This window comes from Erythrolamprus reginae, chromosome 2 (genome assembly GCF_031021105.1).
Source record: "Erythrolamprus reginae isolate rEryReg1 chromosome 2, rEryReg1.hap1, whole genome shotgun sequence".
NCBI lineage: Eukaryota > Metazoa > Chordata > Lepidosauria > Squamata > Dipsadidae > Erythrolamprus > Erythrolamprus reginae.
This window is the reverse complement of record NC_091951.1, coordinates 187037403-187058270: the sequence shown is the minus strand read 5'-3', so window position 1 is coordinate 187058270 and position 20868 is coordinate 187037403. Positions and strand designations below refer to the sequence as shown.

General features: G+C 43.9%; 2 protein-coding genes across 5 annotated transcripts in view; both read right to left on the bottom strand.

The window, feature by feature from the left end:
• The window catches only part of HOXC4 (homeobox C4), a 118841-nt gene extending 97973 nt beyond the window's left edge, over positions 1 to 20868 (bottom strand). The window contains exon 1 of one of the 3 annotated variants that reach the window (XR_011558124.1): positions 20823 to 20868. The gene's annotated coding sequence lies outside the window, so the exon portion shown is untranslated. Of the gene's footprint in view, positions 1 to 17653; positions 19476 to 20822 lie in introns of those variants that run through there. The other 2 variants (XR_011558123.1, XM_070740825.1) reach the window with 2 other exon arrangements.
• HOXC6 (homeobox C6) lies at positions 2356 to 6371 on the bottom strand. 2 transcript variants are annotated; one of them, XM_070740827.1, is made up of 2 exons: positions 4579 to 6371; positions 2356 to 3695 (listed from the first exon to the last, which is right to left on the bottom strand). In XM_070740827.1, the coding sequence occupies exons 1-2, from the start codon at positions 4976 to 4978 to the stop codon at positions 3169 to 3171; spliced, it is 927 nt and encodes a 308-aa protein (XP_070596928.1). In that variant the 5' UTR covers positions 4979 to 6371; the 3' UTR covers positions 2356 to 3168. The 2 variants fall into 2 exon arrangements, with proteins under 2 accessions (XP_070596928.1, XP_070596927.1); XM_070740826.1 differs by having other exon boundaries at positions 2356 to 3719; positions 4579 to 5602.

The following is a 20868-nucleotide window of genomic DNA, read 5'->3' as shown; positions in this document are numbered from 1 at the left end:
TGGCATAACGAAGCCCTGGGAAGAAGAAGAGGGGGGAAAAAAGAGGGGGAAAGGAGAAGGGGGAAGGAAAAAAAGGCCCCGCACTCAAAAACACCGAGATGACGAGTCTAGAGCGTCACCTGGTGCTAAGTTCGGGGTATGACGCCTGGTTCGAATTCTTACCCCCTGTTGAAACGTGCGAGGCTTTTCGGGGTGTGAAGCTATGCGAACCCGCTGTAAAAGCCTTCCAGGTGGATCTAAGGCGAGCGCGAGTTTTTTCACCTTCCTGGGGAAAAGTTTGCCTTGCATTCAGACTGACGAGTGGGGTGGACTTGATAAAAACACAACCTCGCGGGTTTCGATTTAAGTCTGTTTGCTTGGGTGTGCCACCAGGCTCTCGGGTGGGTGGGTGGTCGGGCCATGTTGCCCGGCTGTGTATGCCCGCCAACAGAATGCCCCCAGTTTGAAGTGTAATGGTTTTACTTGCCTGCTAGACCCTTGGCCTCCAGTGCTTGGCACCTGAGCGCCCAAGGCAGGGTCCCCGTTCTCCAGGATTCTGGGTGCATCCAAGAATCCCTGAACACCAGACATGGGGCAGGCAAAAAACGCAGCATCTTCCTGGCGCGTTTTGTCCTCCCACCCTCCCAAATCCCACAGACAGATCCGGGCATCCAACTATACCCGCCTGGTGGACATGGATGCCTCTCTCCGAAGTCTTTCTTCCGCCCAAGGGGTCAAACAGCAGCCCTCGGAACTGTTAAACCTATAATTCGTCTCTCTCTTCCCACCCACCCTTCAAAAAAAATCTAAAGGTTTCACTCAGTATCTTTTCGAGTGCGTCAAGTTTCCTTTGAGATGGCAAGAAACGCGGCCTCGCGATAAAAACCCACCACTTTGGGGGTGAATAGATGGGTGGATGGGTGGCTTTTGTTTTGTTTTCCCCTTCTTCCTATCTTTGCAGGGAAACTGGAAGAAGTATGTGCATTTGTGTGTATGTGTGTGTGTGTCCTATAGGTAAAGGGATGAGCTTGCTCGCTAAACTGAACGCGCTTGCTAAGTCGCTTGGAAGATGGCTTGGAAAGAGTTCTCTTGAAAAATAAAGCCCGCTTTTCCCGGATGCTCAGGGAAGGATGTTGGGGTGCCCTTTTTTCCTCCTTTTAATTAGAATTAACCGCCTTAAATTTATTTGGTTTGTTTAGGGTGGGGCTATAAAGGATTCATTTGCCCTCCTCCTGAAGTGCCTTCTGTGTTCTTCCCACTATTCTTCATGACGGGCGTGGGGCGTGGGTATAACCATTTTATCTTTTTTTAAAAAAATAGTCCTTACCCGGTCATTTTTCACTCCTGAATAAGTTAGCTTATTTAATCGTTTGTTTGTTTGTTCGCATTAAGGAACAATTGGTGAAAAAAGACAAATGAAAAGAAACCCTGGAAAGTTTTGGCTCAGGTTTCCGAAATGTTGTTGAGTCTATTCCTGGTCTCCCCAGGACATGTGTGAAATTGGATTTAAAAAAAAACAAAACGACACAAAACAAAACCCAACAATTTTCAATTCTGGGAGTTTTTGAGGCTCCTTGTTAAGATTTCGAGAAAGGGGTGACACCCGTCTCCTTTGGGTTCAGACCAAAGGGAGGTGGGCGAAATCAACTTAAGGGTGGGAGGTCAGAAGCAGTTATGGTCTTTTAAATCCACCTTTCTTCCTTTAAAAAAAAAAGAAAAGAAAAATTGAGACCCGGTGATTGAATAGAACACGTGGAAGCGTAGCTAAAGCTAACCAGGCATCCAGAGGCCACAACTTTCCATCCAGACATTTGTATTGGGGGCAAGGATGCCCCTGACTTAAACCGGAGCCACTGGGGAGCCTTTCTCCCCAAAGTAAACTCGGTGGCTGTGGGGACTTTGTCCATTGCCCTTTCTGAACCTTTCTTCCCCTCCCCCTCCTCAATAATTCCTGCCCACCTGTCCTTAACCTCGAAATAAATTCAGAAAAGGATGCAGCAAGATTTCCTTTGTTCCTTGGCCTTTCTGTTTTGAGAAGTTAGTGGGTGCTTTTGGTGGGTTTTTGTTTTTTTAAAAAAGTTGGACTTGTGGGCCTAGGAATTTGGCACCTGGAATCCAGTTTCTTGTGCCTACCTATTCCTGTGCCCGAAGGTATCTATGGTTATGCAAGAGGAGAGAGAGAGAGAGAGAGAGGTGTTAAAGTCATCCTCAGCCTACTTAATCGGAAATAAATTATTTCCGCCTATCAGCTGCCTCGCTGCAGAAATTAAACAGGGGTTCGATCGCGCTAGAGAACCGCGGGCGCCTCGACTGCTTCGGCGCGACATTGTCCTTCGTGGAACGTCGAAATATATATATATATATATATTCCAGTAATTTTTAAAAATAATATCCAGTTTTTATTAAATACTCAACCATAGTCCTTTTGGACATGACTTATATATATTTATATATATACATGATGCTAGGAAGCTTAACACAAGGGCTGGCTTTTCTCCTACTCGCTATAGAATGCCATTCACTTTACCGTTTGACCATATTACAGTGCTAAACATAAATATAAATACAGAGACCACAAACACAGCTAAAAATATTCACACAGGAACCGTCACAGTTTGTCGTATGCAACATGATTTTTCAGGTAGTGTTTTTTTTCTTCAATACAATGAGTTTACTCTGGAAAGGAAAGCGCTTATATTTAGGCGGACGGTAGACTTGGAGGCGGAGGTATGGAGGGTGATGAGTCGGTGAAGTGTTGCCTTTTTTCTTTTCTCTCTTCCCCCCCCCCCCCAACCCAGCTTCTTTTGCACGAATCCACATCGCCACCAGCAGCGGTTCCTTCCTTCATTCCTTTTAAAAAATTATTTGATTAGGAAAGGGAAACTGCCCATAGTTCTTTTGGACCTGCATGGTCGAACCCAGCGCTACCCGAAGGCAGCCCCTAACACAGAACTCTTCTCCTTTTGGCAAGCCTGAGATTCTGCCTGGGGAGGGCCGAGAAGGAATGGCAGGGGGAGTTTCTCTCACTCGTGTCTTTGTGTGTGTGTGTGCATGTGTGTTCTTTGGGGGGGGGACCCCGAGTCACTGGTCAAGGAAGCCAGGACGAAGGGTGACAGGAGCCCCCTAAAGGGGAAGAAAGTACAGGAGATTTGGGGGGGGGGTCAGGGCGCTGGAAATGGAAGATGGAGGTTAGGGGGTTTCTATCTCCATCTCCACCCTTTTTAATTCAGCGTTTGTGCCTGGCAAGTAATGAGAAGGAAGGGAAAGGAAGGCAGGAGAGAAATCCGATGATGGGAGGGGGGGGGAGTAGAAGCTGGTTTTGTGAGACCGGAGGGGAGGGGAAGAAAACGGCTTGGCCGAGCCGGTTCCCTTTTTTCCTTCCTTCGTTTTTCCTTCCTTCGTTTTTTCCCCCTGCGTCTCTTCCTCTCCTTCTTCTTCTCTTTTCTCTTCCTTGGGGCCCAAGCTCTCGGCGGCTTCGCCGGCCCCACCTCCGCCGGGCAGCGTGGAAGTCAGGTTGCTCTCTTTTTTCCATTTCATCCGTCGGTTTTGGAACCAGATCTTGATCTGGCGCTCGGTGAGGCAGAGCGCGTTGGCGATCTCGATCCGCCGCCGCCGCGTCAAGTAGCGGTTGAAGTGGAACTCCTTCTCCAGCTCCAGCGTCTGGTAGCGAGAGTAGATCTGACGCCCCCTCCTCCGATCCGCTCCGTAGCCGACTCCTAGGGATGGGGAAACCAAACAAACTAAGGACGATTAGCTACGGCTTCGGCCGACGAGCCCATAGGAAATAAGTAAAAGGCAAAGTAACAACACTAACAACAACCACCCGAAAGGAAGTCAGCTAGCGAGTCCACCCTCCAAGCGCCCCCCCTCCACCGTCTCCATCGTATCCCCACCCATTCCAATTTAATTCTGCTCCTTAGGCTGGCTATTCATTAAAATCTTTCAGCACCCATGGAGGCAGAAGAGAGGGAAAGCCTCCTAATTAAAAGCGTGCCCCGTTTCTTATTTTGCAAAAGGTGCCGAATGTTTTAATTGTTTCGGCAATCTTAACAACAACAAAAAATTATAATTAGACCTTATTCCAATGTTGCTTTAATTACTAGGAGTAGATGCTCCCTTTCCATGGGTTCTAAAGTCAAGCCTTACTTGATTAAAAAAAACCATCTCTCAACCCATTATTGGACAAGACATTTTGAATCCCCCTCAAAAAAAATATATCTTTCTCACCTATCAGGGAAACTTCATTTTTTTAAAAAAATAAAAATAAAAAAATCCTCCGGTTCTATTTTTTACACCCAATTCCCCCAAATCTCCACTATTGGGTGGGTGGGAAGTGGGGGGGGGAATAAAATCAGAGCTGATGGCGCTTTATTATGGATATTTTACACTTCCCCAAGTCTTTTAATTAGAAAGCGCGTAACAAGCCATATTTGCTTGCAACAACTTAACAAATAAAAGGCCTGTAAGCGGCAACTGTGAGGAAGCTATATGATTGTTTTTATGGGGCCATAAAAAGTAGCTGAGCCTGTTCTGCTGGGGAGACGGGCCATAAAGATGGTTCAGTTTATTTAATTTATCTCTGCGAGCTGTAAAACTTACCACTGTGGGAGTTCATGCGCTGCATCCACGGGTATATTTGAATGCTAGCTTTCTGTTCCTGGGACGTACTCCTGTTTTGGTCACTTGTAAAATCCTGTGCAATGGAAGTTTGTGTATTGTGTCCCATAGAATTTTGCCTGCAGCTAGAGAGCATGTCCTTCTCTTGGTAAAACGCATTCGATCCGTAATCATATGGTCCCCGACTGGAGCTAAAGACAACATTATCTTGCGGTGAATAAAAAGTAGATGAATAGATCCTGTTTTGAGCGACCGCTGCTCCATAAGTTGAAAAATGCCTTACAGGGTCATAGGCAGAGGAATTGAGCGGCACGCTGGGCAGGACCTCTTGGCCACCGGTGAGGTGGCAAGAGAGCGACGGGTTTGTGAAATAGGAATTCATATCTTCCCCCCTGTACCTGGCTTGTATGATTTCTTTAATATTTATTTCTGTCTCCAGTTTGTAGTCTGAACTAGATTGTTATAGGGACGGCTCCACTCCAGGACAGACAAAATGACAAAGTCAGCTGACCCGCCGTGAGCCAATAGGAAACGGGATGTCAAGACACGGAAAAATGGCTTTTGCTTGTGTTGATTCCCCAGTTGAAACTAAGTATGCATTGAAAGTAAGTCTCGAAATTCTAAATATAAAGATGGTTTAGAAGAAGGGGGGGGGAGGAAAGAGTAAGAGGATGATTGGGGTGGGTGGGAGAGGACTGAAGGGGGAGGGGGGAAGGAAAAGGGGGGAAGGAAAAGAAAATCATAGTGCAGAGAAAGCGCTGCCTTAAAAATATTGAAAAGGAAAGAAGGAAATGAAAGGAAAGGAAAGGAACCTTAGAGAACAGAAATCAGCATATTTATTCCCTTGAATAAATACTTTGCGTAATACCTTTAACAACCAAACAGATAGCCGTAAATCTGAAGTATGCATAAAATATTAAACCATCAATTCTCTTTCCCTCCACTAATTTACTGTCAGTCAATAAACGTGGAATTAAATACTAGTGTTTTTTTTTAAAAAAAACAAACAAACCTAAAACCCTATCTTGAAAAGACAGGCAGGGAATAGAAGTGACAGTTGGATAGAGACCGTATCTTCTTAGAGAGTATTTATTCCTGGACTTTGGAATGTGAAGAACTTTGCGAGTGTCTTTCTTTCATTCCTGCTAGCCTCAAAATCCAGAGCTGGCTTTAGTAATCTCCACCACCACCCCTCCCTATTTAACGTAATTTTACCCAGTATTGCTTCGCTTCCAGAAAAAAAAATTTTTAAAGGAAGGGGAAGAATTTGTCTTTGTTAGGGTCCTGTTTACGTTCGTAGCACCCTCCTGTCTTTCATTACCTTCCCTTTCTCTAGGGAGCGGTGTGGGTTGGTTAGAAGGAACACCTCGTGTTTACATTTGCAAAAAAAAAAAAATAAGGTGGGGGGGGAGAGGGACGCAGAATTTATGGCTTTGGATATCTGTGGCTGATTAGAAAACTTCCCCTTGAAATATTTAGTTAGATTAGAGAGTGGGCTGTATTCTACTCCTCTGGTGGCTTTGCCCCGACTGCTCCAATTGAAATGAAGACAGCTAATCTCATTTTCATTTCAATCCAGGGCCATAAATTGGCCCTTAAATGTAATATATATATACATATACCTGCTGATGTGTAAAAGAAGCCTGGGCTCCTTGTCCTGCTCTTTTTTAAAAAGTCAATTAAGGCTAGGAAACCTGGGCCTGATTTCCGCGGCTTTTGTTTAGCTGCATTAAAGGGAGCGTCGTAATACTATATGGAAGGGTCCATAAAAGGACACCAGACCCACCTCCGATGGAATATCTTTACTTTTGCTTCTCCCCTCCCCCGCCCCGCCCGGCAAGGCAGCACTTTGAACATCTCTTGTTGGGGTTGAAGTAACTGTCCGGGGTGGGCTGAGAATGAAGCAAACCCCTCCTTCTGTGATAGCCCCTCGGCTCCAAACAGGAACCCGGATGCCAACGGATGCCAAAAGCGTTTATGGTCTTTTTCCTCTGTTCAACAAAGCAAAGTAATCAGAGGCAGTAGTAAAGCCATAAACCGGACCACAACAGACAAAAAGGAGGAGGAGGAAGTAGAAGAAGTATTGTGGTGTCCAGCATTAGGCGTTTCTGAAGGGCTAGCAATTTAAAAAAATATACACTGCTCAAAAAAAATAAAAATAAAGGAAACACTCAAAGAACACATCCTAGATCTGAATGAATGAAATATTCTCATTGAATACTTTGCTCTGTACAAAGTTGAATGTGCACCACAGCAGGTTAAATTGATTGTCCATCAGGGTTACTTCCTAAGTGGACAGTTTGATTCCCCAGAAATTTGATTTACTTGGAGTTATGTTGTGTTGTTTAAGTGTTCCCTTTATTTTTTTTGAGCAGTGTATATATAGTAAATTTCTTGTATAAAGCCATGGAAAGCTTTAAAAAAAATAGGAAGAGGTTGGTTTAATGGGCAGACTTACAGATGCCCAATGCATTCCTCCCCTTTTCCCACCTTGCAAACAGTGCCCCCCACAAAGCTTTATATTATAGACTAGGATGAATTATTTTAAAAAGTGAGGTGAGGGGGAAGGAAGGAAGGAAGAAGGACCAAGAGGACCCTTTTCCTAGATCCACCCAACTACATCCTGGCATTTTTATACAGGCAAGAGTGGACGAGGATGGGTTGACCCATAATCTGAAGGGATTTAGTGAAATTAATTTCAATTCAGGATTATTTGAAAAGTTCCGAGATGGCCTGTAAACCCAAATCCACGTGGAGTTGGGTAGCATATAATTTTTATAAATGATTAAATAAACTAAATCATTGTTGGGGCACCCTCCCGCCCCCCTGTATTGACAGAAGCAACTTCCCTTCCCACTTCCTCTTTAATAAGAGTTCTCCTGTGAAGACTCTTCAGTGAGTGAATTTATATTTATATTTAGAATGGTGGTCCTTTAAAAGAAAATGCTCTGGTATAAATCAGGAATCCATTAAAAGTCACAAAGCCTCCATAACTCTCCATCCTTCCTGAATTTTGTTTTTTTTCCTCCCCTGGTAAGCAAGTGCTGCTTAAAAAAAGGGCTTCTTTTTAAAAGCTTTGTAATGCTCCTAATCTTGGTTGAAAGAGCTGAGATTATGTGATGTAAAAAGGTTTATGGTCAGAGGAAGGGGGGGAGGGAGTGTATAGTAGGCTATATAGGTCCTAAAGAGCCTGTTTTTAGGAAGACCTGGGAAAGAATAAAGGGATTTGGGGTTTATTACTTTTCTTAAACAGAAGAGAAAAACCTCAAAGTTTGGTTCGTGTTATGAGGATGAGAAAACAGCTGGCACAAAGTAATTTGTCACAAAACCCTTAACATTTGGTTGGATGGTTTAGGAAACGCTAAAATGCACACGTGTACACAGTACACAACACACACACACACACACACGCCCCCACACATAAAGTTCAAGATTCCAAAAACTCACATTTTGTCAGCCACGAATTTTAGTGCAAGTCAAAACTTACTGGCCTGAAATTTTACGTGGGTGTCTTGGCCTCCCGTGTGTGTGTGTGTGTGTGTGTGTGTGTGTGTGCGCGTGTGTGTGTGTTTGGTTAGATGCCTAGAATGCATTTAAATCAAAGTTGGTAGCCCTTCCTTCCCACCTTCCCTGCAAACCTACGTAGCATAGGTCTCTTTCTATACAGATTATACTGCAAGCAATTGCACCACCCCAGCAGCAGAAGCAAGAACAGATGGTTTATTAAAACTGCTACACAGCAGTGAAAATATGCACAAGTCCTGGAATAGTTCTTGAATAGCAGTTGGGTCTCTCCTCTCCCCACCCCCTGGAGCTAAAGTGCCCAAAGAAAGCTGTAATAACATCTCTGACTCATAAGCTATTTTTCCCCCTTTCCCCCCTACTCCCCCCCCCCAGGTTTTACCTCTATCTTGATGCTAAGGGAGGGGAAAAAATATACCTCATTATGATTCTCTCCCAGCAATAATTGGCGAATTGATGAACTGATTTAGAGGAAAGCTTCCAAAAAAATTGCACAGCCACAACATGCATTTCTAGTAGCCAGAATAACGTCTGAAAGGACACCACTGTTGCACTTTCGTGCCTTTTGTTCTTTCTTTTCTTTTTTTTCTCTTGCCAGACTCTGATTTTATGATGTGGTCTTGAATGGAAATCCAGACACCTTTGTTTACTTGACTTGTTTGTGGAGCACGGAAGGGAGAGGAAGGGATGGATTTTGCGGGGATGCTAATGGCTGGAGGATCAGCTGAGACGGTTCGCTAGGCAAGGACAGTGTGGTGGTGGTGGTGGTGGTGGTGGTGGTGGTGGTGGTGAGAAAGATCCACAAATTCTCACCTCGCCTGTGATCTGAATGTTAGAAAATGGGTTATTCCAAAATGCAGCCTTTGCCTGGTTTGATTTAAATATGTATACTGCTCAAAAAGAAAGAAAGGGAACAACACTCAAAGAACCCATCCTAGATCTGAATGAATGAAATATTCTCATTTGCACAACTATTCATTCCATTTGCACAACAGCGTGTGAAATTGACGTTGTTGCTTCCTACGCGGACAGTTTGATTCCACAGAAGTTTGATTTACTTGAAGTTATAGTCTGTTTTTTAAGTGTTCCCTTTATTTATTTATTTATTTTTTCAGCAGTGTATAATATATTAATAGTTGCCTTAAGTCGAATGCACTGGTTCGTATATAGAACGAGGTTGAAAAATGTGTATTATTATCCCTTGATAGATGGATTAGAATCCTTCACTCCTCCCCTAAACACGCCCCACGCGCACACTGATGAAGCCCAGAGATAACACCCAGCGCGTGAGTCTTCACTCTTGTCTATTTATAGAGATCAGGGTAGTTAGTTCTGTACCCACGCTGTTCCTTTTATAGGTGGATGAGACAAATTAGTCCGGTAACCAGATCCAGGGCTACCGATCCATGTGATTTCACCGTGTGCTGTAAAAGCCTGTCCACACATTCACGCATGTTTTACACGTCATTTCACAAGTCACATGTAAGAAAGAAAGAAAAAAAAAAAACCCCACCAGCAAAAGGAAACCCTAAAGGAAGATATTATGTATGCATCTCTTGGATACAGGAAATCGATAGATAATCAGAATACCACACAAGCGTATAGCATGAGGTCACTGTTTGTGTGGAGGGAACATGGGTTTTAAGGTGCTGTGTGTAAAAGGCTTGTGGCAGCGTAAGCCTGCACACCCCCACCTTCGATGGGAGCTGATCTCACCTTAGATATGTTATCTCGGCCATTTTGGACTTGACATTTATTACAGGCGAAGCTTTTTGCTTTGTAATTATTAATTCAAAGAGATGGCACTGAAGTTTCATTGCCCTTACCAAATAAACTTCTTCATCAAATCTTGACTCTTCCCATAAATAGCATAATAACAATAACAACAACAACAACAATAATAATAACGACTCGGTCCGTGGATAAAAACGCCAAAATCAGGCTAAACTGGTGGACTGGGTAACCAACCATAATAAGAAAGGCAAATAATAAACCAGCGAAAGATCAACATCTCTTTATCGCAAATCCTTGGGAAGGACTAGGGTGAGGTGGATAAAAATGCCAAACCCAGTGTAAACATCTGGCTGGCTGGGTCACAAACCATAATCAAGTTTGAAAGTGAACCCAAAACACATGGCACATAAATACCACAAAACAATGATGCCCAAGGAAGACATTTGCCTTGTTTCAAAGTGTCCATTGCATAACAGTAATTGCATCTGGATTCTTTAAAAGGCATAGTAGACTTATTACTTTTGTTTAATTTGATCCCCTTCTGATGAGCGGCTGTTACAAAGCCGAAATGTTTATTCCAATGTCACCAGTCTGAAAAAATGCCATCAAAATGATTCTTGGTGGTAAATATATCTAGACCAGCGAAGATTGCAAATCAGGACATTCCTCTCTCTTTCTGCCTTATTTTATTTTTTTCTTGCTCATTGTCCCCAAATTATTGCCCTTTCATTCCGTTCATCACGGAAATCCCATTTCTACATTTCACAATTCAATTGTTTTCATCTGAGGATAAACAACAAAACACGCAGCTTATTTTTTTTAAAGCAGAATATAAATGTCTTATCTTTAAACCAAGTCCGTCTTTGTTTGTGATTTTTCGGCCCTACAAAGGCATATTGTAACTTCTGTTCTTAGACAATCGGATCTGCAGCTCTTCCCACGGGACACGTTCACACATGCATAATTACCCAGGTTTGGGCGAATAGAAACATAGAAACATAGAAGACTGACGGCAGAAAAAGACCCCATGATCCATCTAGTCTGCCCTTATACTATTTCCTGTATTTTATCTTAGGATGGATATATGTTTATCCCAGGCATGTTTAAATTCAGTTACTGTGGATTTACCAACCACGTCTGCTGGAAGTTTGTTCCAAGGATCTACTACTCTTTCAGTAAAATAATATTTTCTCATGTTGCTTTTGATCTTTCCCCCAACTAAGTTCAGATTGTGTCCCCTTGTTCTTGTGTTCACTTTCCTATTAAAAACACTTCCCTCCTGAACCTTATTTAACCCTTTGACATATTTAAATGTTTTGATCATGTCCCCACTTAGTCTATACAGATTGAGTTCATTAAGTCTTTCCTGATACGTTTTATGCTTAAGACCTTCCACCATTCTTGTAGCCCGTCTTTGGACCCGTTCAATTTTGTCAATATCTTTTTGTAGGTGAGGTCTCCAGAACTGAACACAGTATTCCAAATGTGGTCTCACCAGCGCTCTATACAGTGGGATCACAATCTCCCTCTTCCTGCTTGTTATACCTCTATAAGTTGGGTTCTTCCACGTAACAGCCAGAATAGTAGTATATGTATATATTTATACATGCACATACAAAACACCACATAGTCAGTCATGTATTGGGAAGATAACCAAGGGTTTTAAAAAGGAAGCTATTCCCAGAGGTGGCGAGTAGAGGAAGGCAGAAGCCAGGCAATGAGTGGCAGAGGCAAAATATAAAATATTATTTGCATTATGGTGGATGGGAGATATGGGGATAAATGATCAGAAGCAACACTAATTGGACATGAAGGAAAGTGAGAGAGACAGAGCACATTGTGTTTTTAAAGGAGTCGGAAAAACGCATTACCCTTTCTTTTCCAGATTTCAAGTCCTTTTCTGATTTTCTTAAGTATTTCGGCAGACTTCCTACACCTCAACCCATGTTTCAACCCATCCACGGCATGGTTTTATCCACTGATTTGTTTTCTCTCCCACCTCCTCCCATCTTCATGCTTCCCAAAATTTAAAATCTCTCAGGTTCACAAAGGAAGTTCGCCATATCGAGCAAAAAACACAACTTCGCCATTTCCAACATTTACTTGCCTCATCCCACTCTTGAATTAATCTCTCTTGAATGAAATCTTACTTAATTAAAGGCATATCTTCTATAAACAACTCCAAATAGAGATTTCCCTTTGTTTACTTAAAGCACGTTGCTGTCAATATGTTTGTGATAATAATTTAATATCATTTTGAAATAACATGAAATATGTGTGCTGATAGTGGAGAAGAAAGACAAATGCACTTTTTTTTTTTAAGGGTGAATTACTTAGTTGGGTTCTTCCAGGTAACAGCCAGGGCAGTCCAATAACGTTACACATTTCACCAAGAGACGTTTAGGTTAGAAAACTTTATGGCTGACTTTGATTACATTTTATTGCATGGAAATGTTCCCTCCAATGCTTCCCCTCCTTCATTTTGACATTTAAAGGAGCAGGGGCCATGACGTCACACTGCGCTGTCAAGGACAATAGTTACTGTCTTAAAAGTATAAAGCATGATATTATAAAGGCACATAAAATATGGTTGTAAGCAACTACTTGTGCCTGTGAACAAATTAAACAAAGAAGAATAGGAGTTTAATACGTTCAGGAATAATAATTCAGCAATGAGAAATGGTTGCCATTATCTATGAGCTCTTATTTTATTTTATTGTTTGCACATGGTGGAAGGGGTGAGGGCAAATTAATCTCCAGATGCTACCGAAAAAGGAAGGGAGGCAGGAAGAGGCAAGGAAGGAAAGAAGGAAGGAAGGAAGGAAGGAAGGGAAAGAGCGATGAAAGAAAGAAAGAAAGAAAGAAAGGGGGAGAGAGGAAGGAAGGAGGGAGGCAAGAAGGGAAACAGAAAGAAAAAGATGGAAGTGAAGAAAACAGAAAAGAAAGAAAGAAGGGAGAGAGAAGAAAGAGAAGAAAGATAGAAAGGAAGGAAAGAAGGAAAGAAGAAAGAAAGAAAGAAAGAAAGAAAGAAAGGAGAAAGGAGGAAAACAGAAAGAAAAAGAAGGAAGGAGGGAGGGAGGGAGGAAAACAGAAAAGAGAGAAAGAAAGAAAGAAAGAAAGAAGGAAGGAAGGAAGGAAGGAAGGAAGGAAGGGCAAAAGCAGCTAAACCACAGTATCAGTTACTCCAATGTGTGGCTTTAAAAAAGACAATCACTTAAACAGAATTAAACTCCTCTATTTAGAAAACTATTTTTGCACTTAAAAAAAACTACAACAGTTTCCTTATGGTTGCCTTTCAAGGGAATGCAATCTGGTATTTTAGGACTGGTTACATTTCTTTCTTTCTTTCTTTCTTTCTTTCTTTCTTTCTTCCTTTCCTTCCTTCTTTCTTTCTTTCTTTTTGCCAGGAAACTGATAGGGGCTGGGACCAAAAAAAAAGGGGGGGGGGAAAGGGGCTTTATATATTTTTATTAACGCTCTGATCGGGCAGTGATCTAAAACGCCGTGTTCTGGATCGAGAGCCGAGCGTGTGCGGGGTTCCCGGCCGAACATTTCAGCAGCAACCGACTGAGGAAGCTGCATTGAAAAGACGCCCCATCTCAAACAGCCAACTTCCAATAGCTTTGGCAGTTGAAAATTCTCCAGTTGCAACTATTCACCCAAGACCTTAGTAGGAGGCTGCTGAAAATTCAAGCAATGGGGTCTCCAGCCCGGCTTGAAAGGCTTTGACGAAATCGGCCTTTATGGCCCGGTCGGCCGATCCTCCTTCCTTCCCTCAAAGCTGTTCAGCTCTCTTCATTTATGAAATAGGATTGCTTTGGGTTTCGCCCTCCTCCGTCCCTCCGTCTTATCGTCGGGAAGAATTGGGGGATTGGGGGCCCCAGAGTGGGAGACACGGATCAAAAGAGAAGAGACTAGAGTCTGGATTGGGGAAATGTTGGCTTGTCAGCTTTCAGTCACTTGGTGGCAGTATACAAAACAAGTAAACAAGAAATAGACGTTAAATAAAAGAACCAAGAAAAAGGGGGTGGGTGGGAAACAGAAGTTACTACCAGGATTAAATAAGACTCCGCATTAAAAAAAAAAGTATCCATTTATCGTTGAGCACGCTCACGTCGTCTCTATCTTATACACAACCTCCGTGTTTATTTCAATCAAGGACGGTATCTAAAAATAATGTCCAAACAACCCGGTGGCCAAAACTGAATTATTCTTAAATGGAAAGTCGAGAAGCAACCTTTGAATTGGATTTAAAGCAGTTGAGAACCAAGGAAAGCTGCTTCCCTACGTTGAGGAAGGCGGCAGAAGCGGCGTGGGGTTTCTCGCATTTAGATTTGCATCTATTAAAAGCAGAAATGTGGACCAAGGGAATGGACTGCTACATAACCTACCCAGAAAATTATGGCCCTGGAAAGCTGAGCAATGGGGCCAAAGAGACAAGGAGGAGTGCAGAAATCTCGTGGGGATCAACAGAAGGCCACGGAGTAAATTGCACCCCGTTGTTGTGGAGTAGCGGGTTCCTCCTTTATATGCTTAGGTAATGTAACCACAATCCTTATAGCTTAAAAGATGGTGAATTTGCAGGCAGGCAGCAAGGTGGGAAGGAAAAGAGAGAGAGAGAGAGAAGAAAGAAAGAAAGAAAGAGAGAGAGAGAGAGAGAGAGAGAGAGGAGGAGGAGGAGGAGGAAAATGAAGGAGGAAAAAGAAAAGAGAAAGAAGGAAAGAAGGAAGGAAATGAAAGAAAGAAAAAGAAAGAAAGGATGGGGGTGCGGAGAGAAAAAGAAGGAAGAAAGAAAGAAAAAAATGAAGGAAGGAAGGAGGAAAGGATGGGGAGGGTGGAAAGGAGGGAAGGGAAAATGAAGGAAGAAAATGAAGGAAGACAAAGAAAAAAGAAGGAAAGGAAGAAAGAAGGAAGGAAAAGAAAAAAGAAATAAAGAAAAAGAAAGGAGGGAGGGAGAAAAATGAGGAATAGAAAGAAGGAACAAAAAGAAAGAAAGAAAGAAAGAAAGAAAGAAAGAAAGAAAATACAGCCAAATTAGGGGAAAAGTCAAAACTTGTCCCATGGCTTCTCTATCTGGTATATTTAATCTCTTTCTTTCCATTGAACTTGCAGATTTCCCCTCTCTGGGACAGAAGCAGAACGAGAACGTAGGAAAAGGAATGAGCACGTGAACTTCCACACCGAGAAGATGTTTTCCAGCGTCAGCAACCAACAGCCCTCCATTCCCAGTCAGCCAAATAACGAAGGAGAAAGAACTGTAAAATCCGTATCAGACAGAAACTCTAATTTAACTCTGCAAGACTGTTCTAAGTAAGACCCTGAAGGATGGAGGTACTGCTAAAATGGCCAGACGTACACAAGCTCTGATCTCTCCTGTATACACGGGCGGGGGCATTTTCTCTCCATTCTATATGTAAAATATGTAGCATACATCACACAGACGGATGAATATACGTGCAGATCCATTGAACAATTATTACAACCATAGATGCCTTCTACATCTACATCTACACACACACATACACACACATACAGATTATGCATAGAGTTCCAATGTTTCCTACTCCGATTAATATTTTCTTTCGTTTTGGCCTTAAAACGCCTTTGGGGTGACGTTTTGCTTGGTTTCCCCCCCCCCCCCTTCCTTAATTTGATTCCTCTCGAAAACCTCCGGGCTCATCTTCAGACATTTAGCAAACATTTCAACCCTCGTTGACTTTAAAGAAAAAGGAAAATAGCTTTCCGAAATAAACTTGCATTGAAATTTAATGGAGGTTAATAAATAATGCTGCGACGCAGAAGAAAAAAAACCAGCCCAAAATATTCCCAGAGCCCAAAATACACAGAACCAATTCCAAAAAAAAAGAAAGAAAGAAAGAAAGAAAGAAAGAAAGAAAGAAAGAATGCAAGTCCCGATAGCCATAGACAAGGATACACACTGCCAAAGGCACCCACATTAACACCCCGACGATGTTGTGTTGCAGCACACAAAGAAAAGCGAAAGTTGTCTTCTGTTTGCTTATTCTCCTGGCTCTTCCCTTGATGCGCTTTAGAAGGGGGGAAGAAAAAACCCGAGGCCTTGTGATTTTGGATATGACCTAGCCTGCTTTTCAGCCTGCGCCTGTTTCTTCTGAGTTGTTATTTTAGAGGCCCTGGATTTAATGACATTTATCTGAGTCCTAAAACCCTAACTGCTCATGTGCAGACTCTCTCTCTCTCTCTCTTTCTATGGAATGGAATGTAAATCGGTATATGACACCACTTCAAAGTGGATTATGACTCTTGTTATTGCGATTGTCATCATTTTACAAAGCTTTGCAGTTTATCCTCTCTCTCCCTCCCTTTCTCTCTCTCTCTCTCCCAGCATTCCAGCTGCCAATCAGACCCTTTCTTCCCTTTCTATGTTTCTGATCTGCAAAAGAGCTACACAGCACAATTTGATAAATTATTGTTACAATATCCCCCCCCTCCTTGATTTTGCAATTGTTTCAAAACATGTGAGGTTTTTAATTGTGTAACCATGAAGTCTTTTGCATTATTTTAATGACTGTTGTTTTTGTTGTCCTGAACCAATCCACTTAGAGTAGAGAATCCACGCGGAGGATTTTGAACGTAATCTACCATTCCAGCCCACCGTGGATTGGTAGATTAACCTTATTGCCCTGACAAATCCACAAATTTTCACATCCGTGAGATACTGTTTGTGGCCTATTAAAAGCCATTGCCAATTAAGTCAGGAGGAGTCAACTGCACTACCTTACTATCGGGTTTGGCGAGACCCCGTTTGTAGCATTGCCCAGAAATCTATTCATCCTCTTCACTGATCCTACGTATCAATAAGGGTTGAGATTCCTTTTAGTCCACCCTTCAAGGATATGGATAAAACAAGCCATTCGTTATTTCCTTCCCTCTGAACGTCTGTAAAATGCGGTAGAAATAAATCAGCGTTTTAAAAAAAATAAAATTAAATAAATAAATAAATAAATAAATAAATAAATAAATAAATCGTCCCTTTCATACGTACAAACATCTCCTCGGTTTATGAACAAACAGCAATAGGTCGATCTAAAGAACGAACCGATATGTTTAAAATGTGTGTTGTATTTTGCACAGCAACAGGGAGGAAGGGTCTGTGGGTCCCAGGGAAAAAACAAACGACAGGGGCGCAAGGGGAGAAATATGAAAGGGGGGGCATTGATCCCAACCGGTGGACCTCTCCACGTGAGAGAACAGCGATTCTGGAAAACAGGAAGAGAAAGGAAGCGCCCGGGGTAGAGGAGCCAACGGTCCCTTTTACGCCTTGTACGGTCTCTTTACAAGAGCCTTGAGTCCAATCCCTTTCTATATACAATCCCCGGATTTTCTCACGCGCCCGGACAGGAAGGGCGGCTCGCAGGCGTTCAACCCTGGCAAGGGAAGCCCCCGGGTCTATTCTATTTCATTGTATTTTTTTTTTCCAACATCCCCCCCACACACACACACACCAACGAAGCGCGCTCGCCAAACAATCCAGGCGCATCCCAGGCCCAAGCTTCTGGCAAGAAAGAGCGAGGTCTCTTCCGCCCCAGGCTCCCTTACTCTAGAGGAGACGCGCTGCCCGCCCTGACCAGCCAAGGGCAGACCCTCGCCCACGCCACGCCCCAGCCAGGAAAACCGAGACTTCTCTGGCTCTGGGGAGCCCGGGCCTCAGGGCCACCACCTCTCCATTCCCAGACGGACATTCCTCCTCCTCCTCCTCCTCCTCCTCCTCCTCCTCCTCCTCCTCCTCCTCCTCCTCCTCCTCCAAGCCCCTCGAACTCACCGTTGCTGGCTTTGCCTCCTCCTCAGGACCTAGAAGCGGATAGGGCGCTGATGATCGTGGCCGTGGTTGGCGATCCGCTGGCGGCTCCGATTGTTGTTTTCTCTAAGGAGAAGATGGCTGGCACCACGCCGGGCGCCTTTCGGGATCCGATTATTTCTTAATGCCAACCCACATTGGGGGTGGGTGGACGGGGTGGGGGAGAGAAAGAGGCACTTGGCGTTTGCCACCTTGGTCGGCTTCTGTGCCCGGCGTTGCAGCGATCCAGTCGGAGCCCCCTTGTCTCCTGGGGGAACACCCCCCACCCCCACCCCCACCCCCGCGCGCAAAGCTTGGCGCAGGCTGCTCAGAGGCCATTTCCACCGGGGTGGGGTGGGGCGGGGGACAGGCAGGCCTTTATAAACAACGGGTTGAAGGGACAGGGTAAATATTCCATTAAGGAATCAGACTGGAGGCCCTAAAGATCGCCCAGGAGGGTGCCGTTCCCCAAGGCTTTCATTTCCACCTATTGTATACATAAGGGCAAGGGGGAGCTATTGGTAATAAAACTCGAGAAAAGGGGCCTTACTCATTGTTTCCCCTCCCCCCCTTTTCTATCCTAGGTCGTCGACGTTTTCTTATGATTCTGATCTCTCTGTTACTCTCTGTGTGTATACACACAGGTAACAGAGACTGTGTGTGTGTGTGTACACACGTAAGAGACACACAAACAAATACACACACACACACACACACACATGAATACATATATACATACATACATACATATACATACATGTGTGTGTGTATGTGTGTTTGGATCAGATCCCATCATAATCAAATCAAATTTCTATTAATGCCATAGATCAACATAAGGAGGACGGAGTAGTGACAATTAAAAAGCATAGAAGATACATCGGAGTCTTACAAATATTTTTTAAAAACCCCATAACATATATGGATTAAAACAGAGGGTCTCTTTGTGTGCGTGGGTGTGTGTGTGTGGGTAAAGAATCTGAAAGGAGGAAGCAGCATTAAAAGGGGTTTCTTTTGGGGGGGGCATAGCCACTCAAGCAAGGTGAACATATTTTCAACAGCTTTCATTTTGAGAAATATACATTGGCAAAGCGTCAGAATCGGGCACCTCGCAATTCTTTGCTAAAAAAAAAAAACTCTTCGTCGGAATTGGAAAGCCAAGAAACCCGGTCAAGATTCCTGAAGTGAGCTGCTTTCAAATGGTTGCCAACAACCCAAGGAAACAACATTGGGAACCTTCATAAACCGAGCAGGCTTTATTATCACAGGACCATTTCATAAAACAAAGCAAGCCAACCATCAGAGCGGGCGCTAAAGAAAGCCCATGGAGGAAGCGCAATGCACATTGTTACACACCGAACATCTTTTTTTTTTTTTGCACACAAAGAAGGCGATGGGCGGGGGAGGAGGGAGGGGGCGAGTCCAAGGTAGACAGGTGAAGCCAGGCGCGCCCAAAAAGAGAGGCACACTCTACAAACGTGGGAGGACCAACTTCTAAAAATAAACCCGCCGTTCTCCTTTAAAAGAAAAGGGGGAAAAATTCGAGCAAAGCCAAGCTAAGCCAGATATCGGGAAGGTGAAGGGGGGGGGGGGGCTGCGTAGGAGAAATCAAACAGCAAGCCGAAGGAGACCCTCCCGATGCCAAGCGAATAGAAGCCCTGTCCGTAATTGCCAATTAAAAAAAATGGCATTCCAGTTTGCCTCCTCTTTGTAACGCCAGGGGGGGTTCACGGTTGCCAGGCATAAGGAGGCGCACTGCGCATGTGCCTAAAAGCACCCACCGCCTCCAGTCGCCCTTATTGAAAGTTGCTCCTGGGTAGCCCCCCCCCCTCCCTCCCTCGCCCACCCCACCCCCGCATTTTCGGGGAGGGGGAAAACACGCGCGCTGGTGGGTTTTTGCGCGCGCACAAAAACCCAGCAATCTTTTTTTTCCCTTTTCTTTTCTTTTTTACCATTCATTGGCTTCCCGAGCTTAAGCTCTAGCACGGCTTCTCCTTAACTCTAACCATTGGGCAGTACCGCCCCAGACCTTTCCTCGCCACCCCCACCCCCCACAGCCGTCTCCAGCCCGGCGCAGTTTCCTTCCTTCCCTTCCATCCTCCAAACACACACACACACACACACACCATCCCTGTCCAAGTAAACACTGAACCCAGCGCGCAAAGGGAGGCCGATTGCGCCCGGCTTCCTCCCGGTCTCCAGCAAACCAGACCGCAGTGACATCACCGCCCGCAACCCCGCTCCTCTCTCTCCCCCACCCCCGCCCCCGAATTAACCACATTTGCGCCGCCGACCCTGCCTGATCATATTCTGTCATAACCAGGCAACACCCCTTCTTTCCGTCTATGCCACGAAAAGCAGGCACCGTTATCTTTACCACCCATCTCCACGGATCATTAGTTACACATATTTTTTTTTTAGCCAATAAGGGAACACTTACCCGATTCTCCCTTTCTTTTTTGGCTGTCTCTCTCTCTCTCATTCTCTCTCACTTTCCCCTTTCTTTCTCTCTCTCTCTTTTTCTTTTTCTGCCTCTTTTTTTTCCTGTCTCGCTGAGGCTGAATTCAGCTCCGCAGAAAATATGTATATAGTATGTTATTTTTAAAAAAAAGAAAAAAAAGAGGGTGGGGGAGAGAAAAAGAAAAGGCAACAACCGAAACGAATAAAAAAGGGAAAAAATCAAGAAACCAAGCATAAAAATAAATCCTTTCTCTTTTTGAACGTGGCGTGGGGGTAACAGAAGACTAGCGGGACTAGCATCTTTCTCCTCTCCCTCCCTCTTTTTTTTTTTTTTAAAAAAAAGGTATTTACAACCCCTTGTTCCTCCTCGTTATTGCATCCTCCGGAGGAAATGTGTTGCGTTTTGCCCCTAGGGGTGGGGAGTGGGAGGAGGAGGAGGAGGAAGAGGAGGAGGAGAAGGCAGGAAGCCGCTGCAGTAAACTTATTATTCCTAAAATACCCAGAATAATCAACAATTTCAGCCCTTAGGAAAAGAAGAAAAAAACAAGGAAGGAAAAAAAAAGCCACAACGATAACAACAGCAGAAGAGAACAGAAACAATATTGAGATTTCCTCCCAATCTTTCCATCCACCCCAACGGAAAAAAAATAAAAAGAAGTAGAAGAGCTTAATAAGAAAGGGAAAAAAATACAGATACCATCGTACCCCCGTTTCACTGGCACTGCTTGGACTGTTAAAGGAAG